This window comes from Rhinopithecus bieti, unplaced genomic scaffold (genome assembly GCF_001698545.2).
Source record: "Rhinopithecus bieti isolate Rb0 unplaced genomic scaffold, ASM169854v2 scaffold_10017, whole genome shotgun sequence".
Taxonomy (NCBI): Eukaryota; Metazoa; Chordata; class Mammalia; order Primates; family Cercopithecidae; genus Rhinopithecus; species Rhinopithecus bieti.
This window is the reverse complement of record NW_016806314.1, coordinates 820,200-837,797: the sequence shown is the minus strand read 5'-3', so window position 1 is coordinate 837,797 and position 17,598 is coordinate 820,200. Positions and strand designations below refer to the sequence as shown.

The 17,598-nt window shown below is 50.5% G+C and overlaps 1 protein-coding gene and 1 long non-coding RNA gene across 8 annotated transcripts in view; one reads left to right on the top strand and one right to left on the bottom strand.

The window, feature by feature from the left end:
- TTC39A (tetratricopeptide repeat domain 39A) overlaps positions 1-17,598 on the bottom strand; it is a 58,253-nt gene that overhangs the window by 29,178 nt on the left and 11,477 nt on the right. For 3 of the 7 annotated variants that reach the window (XM_017875442.1, XM_017875441.1, XM_017875444.1), the window contains one exon: positions 6,177-6,281. In XM_017875442.1, coding sequence (XP_017730931.1) covers positions 6,177-6,281 — 105 coding nt within the window. Of the gene's footprint in view, positions 1-6,176; positions 6,282-6,573; positions 6,724-14,490; positions 14,650-14,877; positions 15,002-15,597; positions 15,786-17,598 lie in introns of those variants that run through there. The other 4 variants (XM_017875440.1, XM_017875445.1, XM_017875447.1 and 1 more) reach the window with 4 other exon arrangements.
- LOC108531806 (uncharacterized) lies at positions 10,843-13,018 on the top strand. Its single transcript, XR_001886286.1, has 4 exons — positions 10,843-11,088; positions 11,207-11,261; positions 12,042-12,093; positions 12,666-13,018. It is a non-coding gene; the product is annotated as an uncharacterized LOC108531806 (long non-coding RNA).

The following is a 17,598-nucleotide window of genomic DNA, read 5'->3' as shown; positions in this document are numbered from 1 at the left end:
TGGGTAGTTCTTGGCACCCCTTATTGCTTGTTTCACCATTTCCCTGCTGGACCCTGAGAACAGCCCACATCTTGCTCAGTAATGGAGCACCAGCACCCAGCTCACTGCCGGGCCCAGAAGGGCGCTCAAAGGCTGAATGAACCAGTGACAGCTGCCCAACCATCTCCATCTTTTGAGTCACAGCGTGACCTTGTCTTCATCACACAGAATGGCTCTGCTTCTGGAGTCTTAAAGGATGCTGCCACCTTCCCAGCTCTAAGCCTCCCAGCTCTAACCTGCCCGTACTGGCTCATCACTCCCACTGCCCATCCTCCCTCCTCCAGCCTGTCCCCTCTTCCTGACTGCTTAGCCTAGTGTCCTCATACCAGTCTCTCTCTCTCATCAACATACTCAATGCCAAGTCTGCCAACCTGCTGAACCCAGCTAGGAGCCCAGCTGAGGAGCCACGCAACTGCCCACTTTCTCCACACTGCCACTGAGCAATGCTGGAGAAAGCTGCCCCCTACACAGACAGACACAGGCTGGGCTGGGTCCCCGGCCTCAGCCAGGCCCGGCATCCTGTCCAGAAACACCTTTTCCCCTCTCCTCGTTATCCCTGCAACACCACCTGGCCCCTCACTTTTGGCAGGTGACCTTACCTCTTCCCTCAGAGAAACTCCAGAACACTCAAGGGCATACCCTGAACTTGTTGCACCCCCACACACGCCCCCAATGCACCCTTTCCACCTCCTTCACTCCTCGTGGTTTGAGGGAGGCAGATGTGAGGCTCTGCCCAAGGTAAATGCCGCCAACCCAAGACGGAAGGCAAACCACACACACAGCAGTCGGTGTGTGGTTTGTGCAGCTGGAGGACCTGGATCCGAATCCCACTCTGCCGTTTATTAAACACGATCGTAGAATTCAAGAAAGCCAAAAGCGGTAGCCTCCATGTCCCAGAGACAGTGCGTCAGGTCAGACTCAGTGCTAAGTGAAATATGCTAGAAGCAGAGACAACACTACTCAAAGGCATGACTTACGGAAAGCAGAGGCGAGGCGGGGAAGGGAGCTAGGAAAGCCCAGATGCCCCACTTGGAGTGAAAGAGGAGCACCGTCCCCCACTGCACGGGACCAGGACAATTAAACGAGACAATGTGTGTTCAGTGAAGAACAGCAAATGACACTGGGCCCAACATCTTCTGAAGCTTCAGTGGCCATCAGTGAGGAAGGGAGGCTGTTTTCTAGCAAGAATTATTTTCTCTAGACCTGCGGTTCTCAATGGAAGTGCCAGGGTATCCCCACTCCCAACGTGAGGACATGTGGCAATTTCTGGAGATATTTTGGGTTGTCACAGGTGGTATGGGGGTAGTGGGCTACTGACACTACTATTTGGAGGAAAACTGTTAAACTCAAAAAGAAAGAAAGGGCCTGGTGTGGTGGCTCACGCCTGTAATCCCAGCACTGTGGGAGGCCAAGGCGGTGGATCACCTGAGGTCAGGAGTTCGAGGCCAGCCTGGCCAAAATCGTGAAACCCCACCTCTACTAAAAATATAAAAAATCAGCCAGGCATGGTGGCATGCGCTTGCAATCCCAGCTACTCGGGAGGCTGAGGCAGGAGAATCACTTGAACCCAGGAGGTGGAGGTTGCAGTGAGCTGAGATCATACCAGTGCACTCCAGCCTGAGCGACAGAGTGATACTCTGTCTCAAAAACAAACAGAAAAGAAAGAAAGAAGAAAGAAAGAAAGAAAGAAAGAAAGAAAGAAAGAAAGAAAGAAAGAAAGAAAGAAAGAAAGAAAGAAAGAGAGAGAGAGAAAGAAAAGAAAGAAAGGATCCTTTTCTGGAATAAGGCAGGGGCTAAGAAACAGATGCTGCACTGCTTCCCACGTGAGGTAACAGGTGGCTCCATGGGAAGACTGGATTCCTGGGGTGTCTCTGTTAGGACGAGGGTTTCCTCTGGGGGTCCTGAGAGCTACAGGACTCCTGTTAGAATGCCCTCCTGAGGTGAGGGGGCCATAGAGGGAAAAGCCCTTTCAGGGACCTTGTGGCAGGGACAGCTCGAGGACCCAGGCGCAGCCACAGCCTTTGGTTTTCATATTTTCTCCAGTGTTTCGACTCCCTTCTGTTGGCCCCAAGTCTACAGGACAGTTTAGAGTAGGCTGAGGCATGACCTTATCGGGGCTTCAGTGGGTGAGGAGAAAGGCCAGTGTCCGTGCTTGGGGTATGGGACAGGCTGAGCAGCTGTGTCCTGGGCAGCTGGTTTCCAGTGCAGGAGGGTGGCTATGGTCTGGGGTCCAGGCTTGAGTGAGCAACAGGAAATTACTAGGGGAGAAGCAGGAGCTGGGGAGCCTTCCAAGAAAACTGAGAGGGGAACCTGGACATTCCAAGACAGAGCAGGCTGCAGCTGGGCCTGCCTCAGGCCATGGCCACACTCCTGCTGCAGGCCCTGACCCACCCAGCCTGACCCTCTCAAGCCAGGTTCCCTCAGAGGGTGGGAGTGAGGTGTGGACACTGCCCCATGCCCTGGAACACTCACCCCACCCCAGAAGCTGGGCCACTGACCCTAGAGGGAGAAAGATGGGTCCATCATGTCTACAGAAATTGAACAGGTCAGGCCTGGGGACTTGTGGAAACCAGTCCCCCGGCCTCAGCATTCACTTTTCCTTGGGTCTTGGGTGCAGGGGACAAGTTGGAGCTGAAAAGAGGCGGACTAGGGGGAGTAGGTGGCAGAGATGATTAGACCCCAGCCCCTAGTCTCCCAATTCAGGCGGCCAAGGCTCTCTGTCCAGGCTGAGAAATGGAGGATTCCTCTCTGGAGAAGCCAAGTCATCCCAGGTGCTGACATCTGGGGGCCAGGTCATCCAAAGCCAACTCCACCAACTACAAGGCAGCTTGGCACAGACCTCCCGGCTGGCCTTCGCATGAGCTCATTCTTAAACAGGACTAGACAGACAGCCGGGGATGGCTGGGTTTTTGAAGAAAGCATCCCATGAGAAGAGAATTCCCCCATTAAACAGACTCCAGGAACACGGAGAAAGCCAAGTTATGCAGGAAAAGAATGAAATATTTTAAACAGAAATAATATTCTGTGACAATAACAATAAATACTTATTAGATACTTAATACATGCCAGGCACTGTCCTAAGGGCCTCATATTCCGAATAGAGATATAAAGAAGTTAGCACACCATCAACCAAGAAGAAGATGTTTTAGGGAAAAAAGAACATTCAGAGAATAAAGAATGCCAGGAAATTAATCATATGATTACAGAGATAAAGAAGTCAACAGCAGGAATTAATGAGAAGGGTGAGGAAATCTTCCAAAAATCAGACGGAGAAAAAAGATGAAGCAATGGGAAAAACGAGAGGGACAGGGAAGAGACTCAGAAGAAGACTGACCTAGGAGGTCCAAAGGCACGTTAAAGAAAGCCCAGGAAAGGGAAACAAGATGGAACTATCGTACAAGAGCATTTCCCAGAACTGACAGCCCGCATAACAATCCAGAATAAAAAAGACTTCATTGCCACACATCGCGGTAAAATTCCAGATTTTCAGAAATACAAGAGCCAATCCTAAACCTTTCTGGAGGAGGAGTAAGTAAGAAGAATTAGGGTTCTCACAGCTACAGTAAATGCTAGAACACTGAAGCAAGGTATTCAAAATTCTTAGGGAAAAAAATATATTTATACAAGTCTTTTTTAGGAAATTTTTTTTTTTTTCCCCCTGACAGAGTCTCACTCTGTCACCTAGGCTGGAGTGCAATGGAGCAATCTCTGCTCACTGCAACCTCCACCTCCTGAGTCCAAGCGATCCTCCTGCCTCAGCCTCCCGAGTAGCTGGCATTACAGGCACTCGCCGCCATGCCCGGCTAATCTTTGTATTTTTAGTAGCGACGAGGTTTCACCACGTTGGCTAGGCTGGTCTTGAACTTCTGACCTCAAATGATCCATCCACCTCAGCCTCCCAAAGTGCTGGGATTACAGGCATGAGCCACTGCGCCCAGCCTTTCTTAGGAAATTTCTATAGGACATTCCCTGGCAAACGAGGGGTACACAAGAGAAAAGACCTGGAATCAAAGAAACAGGAGAAAAGCAAAGGAGCTCTAGGAAACAGCCAGGAGGAGCCAGAAGACATGTCTGCCCTCCCAAGGATAGGTTTCCAGGAAAATGAGGGGGGTACTGAGTGCTTACTTGATACATTTCAGCATTTTGGGAAAAACTCATGATAGGATGATCTGATGGGAGTGGTTACAAAGACTTAAGGATACATGTTTAGCAAATTAGGAAAATGGGAAAAGCAAGAACATTATTAACTCTAGAAGGAAACAGTCTCACATGTGATTTTCTTTGCAATGAGCATTCATCACAAAGGTATAGTAAGGTAAATATTGCTTATTTCTTTCTTTTCTCTCTCTCTCTTTTTTTTTTTCCCTGCAAGTCCACTTGGTCGGCTACACAAATGCGTCAGCCCACTCATCCTGCTTTACGACTGGAGCATTCGCGTATGTTCGCGCTCGGTGGTCATAGAGTCGTTCACGATCTCACTCGCAAGCTCACCCTAGTCCTTGGTCATCCGACCGATTCTTCTTGCCTGATCAGCGCAAGTCTTTGCTATGTGAATAGGTGCGCAATAAGAATACGTGTGCATGGTTTCCGGATCGCTGAGATAAAGTATCTCAGACTCACGTGTGCCGGGCGTATATCACCACAGTACATGGATGCCTGCTGGAATGTTCATTTATAGGTATCCATACAGGTTTGAGTAGGAGCGAGATGGCGCGTTCCCGCGTAAGTTCGCCAGGAATGGTCTGATATTCCCTGACAGCCCTCGTGATCCGCAGCCATCTCGGCCCAATGGCAAAGTGCTGGATTACAGGCTTGAGCCATGCGCCCAGCTCCACGGTTTTTTTTTAGGTGTTTTGTTTTTTATTTTTGACAACAGAGTAGACACAGGGTTTTGCTCTGTTGCCCAGGCAGTGGTGCACAAGATCACAGCTCACTGAAGCTTCAACCTCCTGGGCTCAGATAATCCTCCCACTTCAGCCTCCCAAGTGGCGGAGACTATAGCTACTATATACTATAGCTGAGACTATAGGTGCATACCACCACATCCAGCAATTTTTTTGTATTTTTTTGTAGATATGGGGTTTCACCATGTCCAGGTTGGTCTCAAACTCCTGGGCTCCACCAATCTACCTGCCTCGACCTCCCAAAGTGCTGGGATGAGAGTCATGAGCCACCGTACCCAGCTAAACCCTAATTATTGATTTACCCCAATATTGTGATATAATGACAAGAGAAAGATGAGGAAAGGGAGGTGGAACAGGGGTGTAAGAAAGCTAAATTCTCAACTATCCATAGAGGTTTTTTGGTTTTTTTTGAGACAGAGTCTTGCTCTGTCATCCAGGCTGGAGTGCAGTGGCACGATCTTGGCTCACTGCAACCTCCACCTCCAGGGTTCAAGTGATTCCCCTTCCTCAGCCTCCTGAGTAGCTGGGATTACAGACACACACCACCACACCCAGCTAATTTTTTATATTTTTGGTAGAGATGGGGTTTCACCATGTTAGCCAGGCTGGTCTTGAACTCCTGACCTCAAGTGATTTGCCCGCCTTGGCCTCCCAAACTGCTGGGATTATAGGCGTGAGCCACCACGCCCAGCCCAATAAATGTTTTACAGTGGTAAGAAAGGGTGAGTTTTATGGTATCTGAATTATATCTCAATTTTTAAAACTGAGGAAAAGTGATAAGAAAAAGGAGTATATGCACATTATTGATTTGCATTTACAGAAACATGGCAGTGAGCATTCAAGGAAATGGTTGAGCGAGCAGCCCTCTTTATTGCCCTAAAACACCCAGGAAAGCAGGCAACCTAGTCTTTAGTGCTTTAGGGAAAAATAAACAAAGGGTCGTGTGAGAGCTGGCGAGGAAGAAACTCCAAATGGATTCTGCGGGAACACATAATGAAGTGTGAAGAACCCTCAAGAGCCTAAGGAGAAGCAAGTCACAGTGACCTTGGAGAGGGCCTGGATGCACACAGGCTGTGGAATGGAGCCTGAGCCATTTTTATGGGACTTGTCAGAGGTCCTGGTGACCCAGAAAGCTGAAGGCATTTAGTTACACAGAGTTCCTCTCATACAAGACCTCTGGTTCTCCCTGACTGTCATGCATACCCCCTACCCCAACCGGGGCTTGAGCCTCACCTGGGTTTGAGGTAGCTGAGTGCTTCTGAGAACTGGTTGGTGAGGAAAAGGTCCAGGGCGGTCATGCACTGGTCCAGGGCCTCGTGGAGGCTGCTCTCAGGAGTCCTGGGGGAAGAGATGCGGGGCATGACACAGGAGCCCTCCAGCCCTCCAGCCTCTCCTGGCTGGGACAGAGCCTCACAGGGCCTACTTGGTCTCCCTGGCCAGCTTTGGGTGCCTGTCACGAGCTCCTCCAGGCTGCCACTCTGTAGTGAGACACAGGGACAATTTGGACCCACCTCTTGGTGTTCCCAAGGGTGGGAGGGGGAGCAGAAGGGAATGTCATCTGAGATCTGATGGAGGTAGGGGAGGGGCCGAGGGCAAGGAGCAAAGAGGCCTCAGCAATAAATGATCTTACCCTCCACAAGGGTAAAGGGAGTCTTTGTGGCCCTTCTGACCCATTGGGCTCTGCTGCCCCCCGGGGGGGTGCAGCCCACCCACTAAATCCCACAGCCCCTTTTTCCCTCCTCCTTCTCTAGGCCTCCTCCCTCCCCCAGGCCTGGACTCTAGAATCCCAGACGTTGTCACAATGGGCTTCGAGGGGCAGCAGCCCCATACGAGAGGCCCAGGGCCTTTCAAATTCACTTTGCCAATGACTCCTCCAGAATACCTGAGCCCTTACGTTTCTCTGTAGCTTTTACCACCCTCTGACATGATATATTTTTCTTATTGTTGTGTTTATTGTCTGTTTCCCTCCACTAAACTATAAGCTTCCAGGAAGCAAGAATCTTTAACTGCTATATCCCCAGCACCTAGTATCCGATACAAAGTGGCTTTTAATAAATATCTGTTAAGTGAGTGAATGAATGAATGAATGAATGAATGGTCTAAGGCTAGGAAAGCAAACCCCTGACTTTTCTGGGTCTCAGCTTTCCCATATAAAAATGAGAGATGGAACTAAGAGATCCCAGAAGCCCTGTCTATTTGATGTTTTGATAATGCCTCTTCTCAAGGGGCCTCCTTTGAGTGAAAGAATGTTCCAGAAAGGGGCCTGATGCTCTCCCTGAAGGGAAGTCCTATTTCCCAAAAGTTAGTTAAAAGAAATTGCCTTTCCACCAGGTAAACTCCTACATATACCTTAAGGCCCAGCTCTAAAGTCTCCTGCTCTGACATGCGTCAGCAGATCTTCCCAGGCAAATTGAAACATGCCTTTTTCAAAACTGAACTCCTGTTCATTCTCCCAAACCTGTTCTCCCCCAGTCTTTGCCTTTCTTTTTTTTTTTTTTTGGTAGATATGGGATCTCGCCATGTTGCCCACGCTGGTCTCAATGAACTCCTGGGTTCAAGTAATCCTCTTGCCTCAGCCTCCCAAAGTGTTGGGATTACATGCGTGAGACACCATGCCTGTCTGCCATTTTAATAAGCAACACTCCTCTACCCAATTCCTCAAGCCAAAAATCTGATAATCATCTTTGCCACATCCCTTCTCTGGCCTCTGCATCCCCTCCATCACTAAACCCCACTAAACCCCATCAATTCTACTTCTTAACTTTTTTTTTTTCTTTTAAGAATTTTTACAGAGATGGGGTCTCATATGTAGCCCAGGCTGGTCTCGAACTCCTGGGTTCAAGTGATCCTCCCACCTCATCCTCCCAAAGTGCTGGGATTACAAGTAAATGCCACAGCCTACTTCCTAACATCTCTCAATCAACCCCTTCTATGCCCAATACCTTCTGGTCCAGGCCAGCACCATCTTTACCCAGGTCTGTCGGAACACTCTCCATTCCACTCTTTCCACCTTCTTCTCTCTTCTCTGTTAGACCTTTTTATTCCATATTTCATGTCTCTTAACTAACTTCTATACTATCTCTTGGACCCTCTGTTAGATCCTGAGTGATTTCTTTCATTTCACCAGCTCTCTCAATCATTAGGTGTGTCTGCCCTGCTACTTATCCTGTCTACTGAATTTTTCATTTCAATGATTGTATTTTTCATTTTGTGAAATTCCACTTGGTTCTTTTTCAAATCTTAGTTATCTGGGGTAGTATTATGTTCCCTGCCTCAAGTCCATCTTCAATTCATTTATACATTTTAAACATAATTATTTCTATTCTATATCTCATAATTCCATTTAGACTACCAGGGAAACTAAATCTGCTCTTTTTTGTTTCTGGTGCCTGCTGCTCACACTGGCTTATTTCCCTGTGTGTTTTGCGATTATATTGCAAATTCACTTTTGAGAGATCCAAAGGGACTGTGGGATTGCTCCAGGAAGGAGTTTTCATTTACTTTGGCCAGGTTCCCAGGGGAACTACCACCCTGAGACCATTTAAGTTACTTTTTTAAGTTTATGGTTTCCAGGACCACAAAGGTACTTGGGAGTACCCAAAGGTACTTGGGAGTATCAACCCAAAGTGTGTGTGATGGCAGACCAGTATTTATAATTTTTTAGGGAGTCTTTTTTTTTCCCACCAGAAATGCTGTCTCCCTTTGCTGGTGGGGGCGGACCTTTTTTCTAGCCAATCTTCCTATTCACTGAGGCTGCAGTCCTCGGAGGGTCCCAGATTTATGTGTTGAGTCGGGGGATGCCAAGTTCCAACTCCTCAAACTGTAACTGTGTAGGCCCAAGACCTTCTTTCCCATCTGTTGAGTGGCCATTGAAACTCCCAGCTTTAGATTTCTGAAATGTGTAAATAGCCTAAGGTTGCTGTGGCTTCATCTTGTTTGCCAGCCTGACTTCAGTTCTCTCTTCACTCTTGGCTGAAGGGTGTTTCTGTTACTTCTGTGGGAGCTCAGGAATGTACTTAATTATTATTTTTATTTATTTATTTTTTGAGGACAGGGTGTCGCTCTGTTGCCCAGACTGGAGAGCAGTGGTGTGATCTCAGCTCACAGCAATCTCCTCCTCCCAGGTTCAAGCTATTCTCCTGCCTCAGCCTCCCAAGTAGCTGGGATGACAGGCACCCACGACCACGCCCAACTAATTTTTTGTATTTTCAGTAGAGACAAGGTTTCACCATGTTGGCCAGGCTGGTATCAAACTCCTGACCTTGGGTAATCCACCTGCCTTGGCCTCCCAAAGTGCTGGGATCCACAGGCGTGAGCCACTGCACCTGGCCAGGAATGTACTTTAAAGGATGTTTGTTGTAACTCATTCCAGCCTCTAGGTAGTTTCTTTGAGAGAGAACATTGGGAGCATTATTTCCCCTAACCTGTCTCTCCCATAATCGCCAAAGATACATCTTTAAAACCCAAATCTGGCTGGGCGCGGTGGTTCACGCCTGTAATCCCAGCACTTTTGGAGGCTGAGGCAGGTGGATCACCGGAGGTCAGGAGTTCGAGACCAGCCTGACCAACACGGAGAAATCCCATCTCTACTAAAAATACAATATTAGCCGGGCATGGTGGCACATGCCTGTAATCCCAGCTACTCAGGAGGCTGAGGCAGGAGAATCGCTTGAACCTGGGAGGTGGAGGTTGCAGTGAGCAGAGATCGTGCCATTGCACTCCAGCCCCGGCAAGAGCAAAATTCCATCTAACAAAAAACAAATCTAACCATGTCACTTCTGGACTTAAAATCCTTCCCTGGCTTCCCATTGCTCCTAGGGTAAAGGCCAAGTTCCTTTCCATGGCCTAAAAGGCCCCACCTGATGCTGCCCCTGCCCCTCTCTTCGGAGGCTGGGACGGTGTCTGTCTGTGTGCCCAGGGCACAGCCTAGTGACTGGTGTTCACGCCATTCATCTCTGTTGGATGAATCAACGAAGCAGCAGTGCGCACCTACTGCCCGGGTGTTTAACTGGCATTCTCTCTAATTGCTCTCAAAATGCCCTGTGAAATGGGATTATTACGCCCCACACCTACATACCATTGCAGATGGGGAAACTGAGGCACAGAGGACCAGTAACTTGGCTAAGGTCATACATCCAAGCATGCGTTCTAACCCAAGTTTCTGCCTGAGCCAGTGCCCATCAGCTCAGCTCCAGGGAGTCAAGCCCATTGTTGTGGTTTATGGCAACCACTAAACAATTTCAGAGCCAAGAGCCTGCCTCCCATTTCTGCACATACACGCACCCCTTACCACCTCCATCCCCCACCGAGGGAGAGGTCCCATCTCCTTGGTCTACCTGGAGAGAAAGATCCAGGCCGGATGGACAGTCAGTGCAGAGGGGCACAGTCCTTCCCTTGGTAGCCCCGGCACCTCTTCTGCTTAACTGGGATGAGGCTGTCTGCGGTGACCTCCCCCCGACTGGGAGTAAGCTGAACCCTGGGCTGATTTCCTCCCTCCTTCCCTATCACAAGCACCCATGAATCTCACGCTCTAGGCTATGCATAGGACTGGGCTCTGGGGACACAGAGTGGACACAGATCTAGGCCTGCCTCTTCAGGAGCTCACAGCCTACAGGAGACAGATGCAGACAGGGCAGCGACCGCCACAGTGCTCAGGGCTGTGATAATGGGAATCACTGGGGGCCAAAGGGGCCCAGAAGACACCTCTAACTCAGCCTGGGGCACTGAGGAGGCTGAGTGGAAGGAGGATGGCATCATGGAAGGAGGATGGCATCAAGGCAAATGCCATCAAACTGAGAACAAGATGGAGAAAGAAGTCTAAGAAGGGGAAACAGCACACACATAGGGTTGGAGGCATGACATCACAGTTAGGAGGTACAAGTGTTCTGGAAGGGCTTAGAAGACAGAGGCTCTGGAAGGCCAGCTAATGGAGGGGTGAGGCTGAGGAGGCTAGAGAGCTCAGGAAGGCTGGAGACATACACCCCATTTGACTTAATAATAGCATTAACAACCACCCATTGCCACAAAGAGATTACCACTTCAAGTTATCTAAATTGATGACTGCATTATTTCACTCAGTCCTGTCAGCAGGCAGGCACCCTTATCTGCCTCTGACAGATAAGGCAGGGACAGGCAGTGAAGACAGGTACGTAGTCAGGCTCCTCTCAGGAGCCTGGGAGAAGACAAAAATGCATTCTGTGGAAGCAACAGCGCCAAACCTTTCCCCTCACCTGACTGAGACTGGGGCCCCCATTTCTCCACAGGCTGCCCCTTCATCTCCAAGACCTTTCTTTTCGCGGGACACCTTGCCTGGCCCAGGTAACATCTATCTATTCCCGTGGTGATGGTGGCCTCTCCACTGTGTGTTGGGGAACCGAGGAGAGGGATGGGGAGAAGAGGTGCTGGGCTGGATGGAGCAGAACTGGTGACCAATGCCAAGAGCTCTGGCACAGTGGTGGCAGCTCTCTCATTCAAGATCCCACCCACACTTGAGGCCCGAATGAGAAGGGAGCTAGGGGGTGGGAAGGGGTGTCACGTAGCCCAGAGCCACCCCCACTCTCCCCTCCCCTCCCACTTCTCTACTATAGTTGGCTTGTACTACTTCTTCTGTGCCAGTGGGCCGATCTGGGTAGAGCTGGGAGACCCTCAGTTCCCACTGAGGACAGAAAATCCTCCTACCTCCATCCCAGTCAGGGTGAGGTAGGTGTGGGGTGGGTGAGGCGGCAGAGCGGTCGCTCAGGAAGCCAATTGCAGTCAGAGCTGGATTTTAATCCCTGCTCCAGCACCGAGGGGAACTTGGGCTCAACGAGTAAAATAATCTGTCCATGGGGATCTGTTGCTTCCGAAGTGATCTTTCTAAATGGCAAAAATGATTCTGACTCTCCTTCCAAAAAGTCTCCCTTAGCTGCACATAAATGTGTCATGGAGTGATGTAGCATAACCTAATGCAGTGTGGCCTGCAAGAGTTCTGAAAGCAGACAACCCTAGACCCAAGCTGCAGCTATTACTTGCTGGATAACCTTGGGAATGTTCCATGCCCTCTATGAGCCTCCGTTTCCTCATCAAGGAAGCGGGAATGACAGTACTTACCTCCCACAGTTTTTGTGAAGAACGATTAAGACTATGGAAAGCACAAGAGTACTCAGAAAATGTGAGTAATTATTATTTTTTCTAAAATTATGTATTGCCATCTTTTTTTTTTTTTGAGAGAGGCTCACACTGTTGCCCAGGCTGGAGTGCAGTGGCACTACCTGGGCTCACTGCAACCTCTGCCTCCTGGGTTCAAGAGATTTTCTTGCCTCAGCCTCCCGAGTAGCTGGGATTACAGGTATGCGCCACCATGCCCAGCTAATTTTTGTATTTTTAGTAGAGACAGGGTTTCATCATGTTGGCCAGGTTGGTCTCAAACTCCTGACCTCAGGTGATCCGCCTGCCTGGGCCTCCCAAAGTGCTGGGATTATAGGCATGAGCCACTGCACACAGCCTTACCATCATTTCTTGATCAAGTAGCACTGACTTTATAAAGAAACTAAATAACTTTAAAAGATTGAGTGGGCCAGGCACGGTGGCTCACGCCTGTAATCCCAGCACTTCAGGAGGCCAAGGCAGGAGGATCGCTTTAACCCAGTAGTTTGAGACCAGCCTGGGCAACAAAGTGAGATCCTGTCTCCATTTCATTTCATTTCATTTCATTTCATTTCATTTCATTTCATTTCATTTCAGATTGAGTGCACATATCCAACAACCTAGCGATTCCACTACTAGGTGGCACCCTCGTGAAACACATGTGCAAAGGACAATCGTACAAGAATATTCACTGTCAAGACACTGGGAACATCTCGACATCCATCAAGAAGGATAAATAAACAAACAGAGGTGTCTACATAGGGTGGTGTATCACACATTAGGGCAAGTGGGACAACAGCTGCAGGATCAAGGCTAAATCTGAGACCTGAAGTTGAGTGTGAAAACACAAGCTGCAGCATGACACATGCTATAGGACTCCATTCACAGAAAACTTTGAAGTAAGAACAAACTACGTATTTTTAAGACTTACACACACTGAGCAAAAGAATAAAAACATGGAAATGATAAAACCTAAACTCAGGATGGCAATCAATTCTGGAGAGGGAAGGAGGGAAGAGGTTTCCACAAGACTTTCAAGGGTCTGTACTATGGTTTATTTCTTAAAAAGAATATAAAATAAATGGGGCACAATGTTAATATCTGACAAAGTTGGGTGGCAAGGGTATGTGAGTTCATCTTACTATTTGCTATATTTTTCTGAAGACTTAAAATATTTCATAGTTTTTAAAGAGGTAGAGATTTAAGGCTTGATTTGTTCACCAGTGACCATCTGGGCCCAGAGCAGGCCTTGCTGAGTGTCTGTTGAGTGAGTGTCTCTGTAGTGAAGGTGAGAATGGTCCTGCTGCGTGCGGCCCTCCTCTGCTCAGACTCCACCAGGATGACCCTAACCAGTGGTGGTGACAGACGGACAGGTGGCTTCAAAGAAGAGTGGGCAGGCATGCAGAGAGGCAGGTACGGTTACGCATAAGGAAGACCCACCCCCGTGAGAAGAGCAAGCTTGCTGTCCTGAGGCCTGCAGCAGGGCCAGAGGAGCCCAGGGTTGTAGAGGGCACTTAGGCAGGGATGTAAGCATATAAGGAAGTGGGATGAATGTGGTTTTCAGCCCTGGAGTCTAGACTTCTTTGATAGATACCTTGCTCCATGCCCTCCTTCTCTCCTGGAAACCACTTTTCTGGACCAGCAGGGTGGTGGTGCTCAGTCAGGGCTGCGCAGAAGGAACCTACCCAGCCTCCAGCTTTACAAAGACTTGGGCCCAGAGCAGGAAAGGAGCAGCCAATCCCACTTCTCTGTGTTTTCCAAAGGAGGGACCAGAAGTCTGGGAAGTGTAAAGGACTGGCCAAAGTCATACAACAAAGATGATCAAGCTGAAACTCGCCACGCAACCCTCTCCCAGGCCAGGGTGTCCCCCAGCAACCCAGCTTCCAAGCCCTGATACAGCCACACACATGCAAGCCCTGTGGAGGCTTCTAGCTGCCAGCTGGCACCAGCCTCGTCACCTCCCTGTTCATGTGTCATGCCTCCGGCCCTTAGCAAATATTGTCACTGGTGGTGAGGCTCCAGGCAGGGTGAGCCCTCCTCCCAGCTCACCTGGGCTGGCTCTCTGCCCAGCAACCTCCCAGCCGTCAGGGCTCCTAGCAGCTGCCCCTTCCCTGCCCACTGGGGCCCAGGAAAAGCAGAGAGTTGCTGAAGGTCTCCCCACAGTAGTGTCTGTCACTGGCGGGGGTGATCTAGGTAGGGGTCCCATAGGGGTTTCTCAGTGGGATGTGGGTAGGGTTGGGCAGGAGAGCCACGTTGAAGGTGACAATACTCACTTTTTACTACCCAGGTTCCTGCTGCACCCAATAGGACCAGCTGGCCCATACCTTAGCCGTTTAAATTCCCCTAATGTCCCTGAAGATGATGGGGTAGGGGGATCTGACAACAGACAGAACTGAGTTCAAATCCTACCCCCAACTCTTACCTCCTGGGTGATCGATGACAAGTCACTTAAGTGCTGTGCCTCAGTTTCCTCATCTGTAACGGGGATGAGAGTAACAGGGCCCACCCCACAGGAGTGAACGCCACGAGGCAGGTGGGGAAGGCTGCTCTGAATGTGTCTGTGACTATAGCTCCATGAGAAAGTTGGGACCCAGAAGGGGAGTGACCAACCCGGGGTCTCCGCGCCTCCGCCTCCTCGCAGCCCGCCCCCACTCCTAACAGCGGCGGCGGCGGTTCCCAGGGGCCAGGCGGGGTGGAAGCCGCAGTGCGGCCCCAGGCTGGTGCGCCGGGGAGGGCCTGGCGTGCGCCGCCCACCGCCCCCGGCCCAGCCGGGCGCCCGCCCCGGCCCCGGCCTCCCACCGACAAATACCCCGCGGGCAGGGCTCCCGGAGCGCCAGCCCGAAAAGGTCTCGCCGGAGGGGGCCCGGGCTGCGCTGGCCCCAGCCGGACGCAGCCGCGGCCAGGTGCTGCCCGCCGAACCCCCGAGCCGGGCGCTGTGCGGTCCGCCGGACGCGGCGGCCCGGGGAGGGGCGCCGCCGGGGGCGGGGAAGGCGGCGGGGCCGGGCCGGGCCTCTGTCTCCCCACCCGCACCGTGAGGCCATGGCCGCCTGCGGCGACCCGCGCTCCTGCACCGCCAGGGGGTTCGGGCGGCCCCCACCCCCGCTCCGACAGGTGAGAGCCCGGCGCCCTCTGCGCAGACACCGCCCGGGCCGGGAGCTCGCGCCCTCCTCACACGTCCCCACCTATTTGGCGCTAGAAGTTCTCCGGGACCTGAGGTCCACTTTACTGTCACTTCCCCTCCCCACAGCTCCCGCTCCGAAGCGGCCCCCACCTGAGCCGTCACCATGCTCCCGCATTAATTAGGGCATTCGTGCAGACAAAGACAGCCCCCAGAGCCAGGCCTGGATTTTAATCCCACCATCTTGCCCACTGAGTGACTGCAGGAGACCAGAAGGCGGGAAAAACACGGTTTAGCAGTCACCGCTAACTGGCAGTTCACACTGCCTTCTCAAATGATCCCCATAATTGCTATTTTATAGATGGGAAAACTGAGGCCTGCGGTTCATTTGATTCACGCATGGTCACTCACCTAGTAAGTGGCAAGCTAGGACTGGAATCCATCCCTCCTGAATCCAAAGCCAACACTCTGGCCCCTTCCCCACTTGGCCCCCTCTCCCTGGCATTCCCAGTGCTTGTGTGGGGGTCACCGACAACACTCCCCAAATGTCCACTGTGCACCGAGCCCTGAGGCGAGTGTCTCCACCTGACCTGATCTTCTGGCAGAGAGAGCCACTGGCCCATGAAGAGTTAACCAGCCACCACCTCCTGGCTCCAGATGCTGCTCTTAACCATGACTCATCAGAGCATGTGGCTGCCATTAGAGCTGTCCCTTGACAAAGGAAGGGACAGAAGTAAGGAAGGACTGTAGCTCCCCTGGAGCAACCATGACCTCGAGGACGCCAGAAGAAGAAGCAGAAGGGGACAGCCTGCAGAAGCAACCACGGTGGGGACAGGACTTGCACCAGATCCCAGGGGAGCCAGGCAGTTTGGGCTTGGTGGTAGCTGCTTAAATCTAAGCAGGCTGCCTGGAAAGGCAGTGAAGTCCCATCCTGCCCATTTGTGAGCAGCGGCCAGGTGCTCATTTGCAAGAATCATCCCATCTCTGGGAGTCTCATATACAGGCACGAAAAAGATAATTAACTACTAGAAGTAAGCTATGATGACATCCACCAGCAACTATAAAGAATTCAGACAAGGGGAGAGCCTGGGGAGCTTCCTGGAAGAGGTGGTGACAGAACTGAGCCTTGAAGTTTATATTATTTAAACAAACTGAAGTCGTGGAGAGGGTGTACCAGATCCGGGAGCAGCATGGATGAAAGCATGGAGGTGGGAAAGGGTGAGGATGGTGAGGCCACCAGCAGTACGTGTAAAGAGGGTGATGAGGCTGGGGCCCCTATCGCATGCCATGCACTTTCAAATCTCTAGGCATTCAAACATGCTGTTCCTTCTGTGTGGAACACACCTTCCTCCCTTGTCACTTGTTAGTCGTTCGTGTAACCGGGAGTGGATCCAGAAGCTTACAATGGGGAGGCCACTGTTCAAAAAAAAATACAAATTTACCAATACAGGTTGAGCATTCCTAATTTGAAAAACTGAAATCCAGAATGCTCCAAAATTTGAAGCTTTTTTTTTTTTCTCTTTTTTTTTTGAGACAGAGTCTCTGTTGTCCAGGCTGGAGTGCAGTGGCACGATCTCGTGATCTCGGCTCACCACAACCTCCATCTCCAGGGTTCAAGTGATTCTCATCTCATAGCCTCCTGAGTAGCTGAGATTACAGGGATGTGCCACCATGCCCAGCTGATTTTTGTATTTTTGGTAGAGACAGGGTTTTGCCTTGTTGGCCAGGCTGGTCTCAAACTCTGGACCTCAAGTGATCCGCCTACCTTGGCCTCCCACAGTGGAATTACAGGCGTAAACCACCACGCCCAGGCTGAAACTTGAAGCTTTTTCAGCACTGTAGTTGGAGACTGCAGGCCTGCCATGTTTGCTGTGCTGTTGTCACAGCGGCCACAGGCATTCTACTGATGCTCACATGCTGCTGAGTTACCCTGAATACTTTATTTTTTCACTGCATTAATGGCATGTTATATTTTTATTGTTAAGTACTTATGTGTGAATAAGGGTAAAAAAATGCTTATTGGGAGCACATAAATTCAGAGTCAAAAATGATGATGATGCCAAATAATCACAGGTTGTCCACATGGGTGACTGAGAGAGTGACACTTCTGCTTTCTGATGGTTCAGTGTACACAAACTTTGTTTCATGCACAAAATTACTAAAAATATTGTATAAAATTACCTTTAGGCGACCGGACACGGTGGCTCATGCCTGTAATCCCAGTACTTTGGGAGGCTGAGACAGGCGGATCGCCTGAGGTCAGGAGTTCAAGACCAGCCTGACCAACATGGGGAAACCCTGACTCTACTAAAAATACAAAATTGGCCAGGCATGATGGTACATGCCTGTAATCCCAGCTACTTGGGAGGCTGAGGCAGAAGAATCGTTTGAACCCGGGAGGTGGAGGTTGCA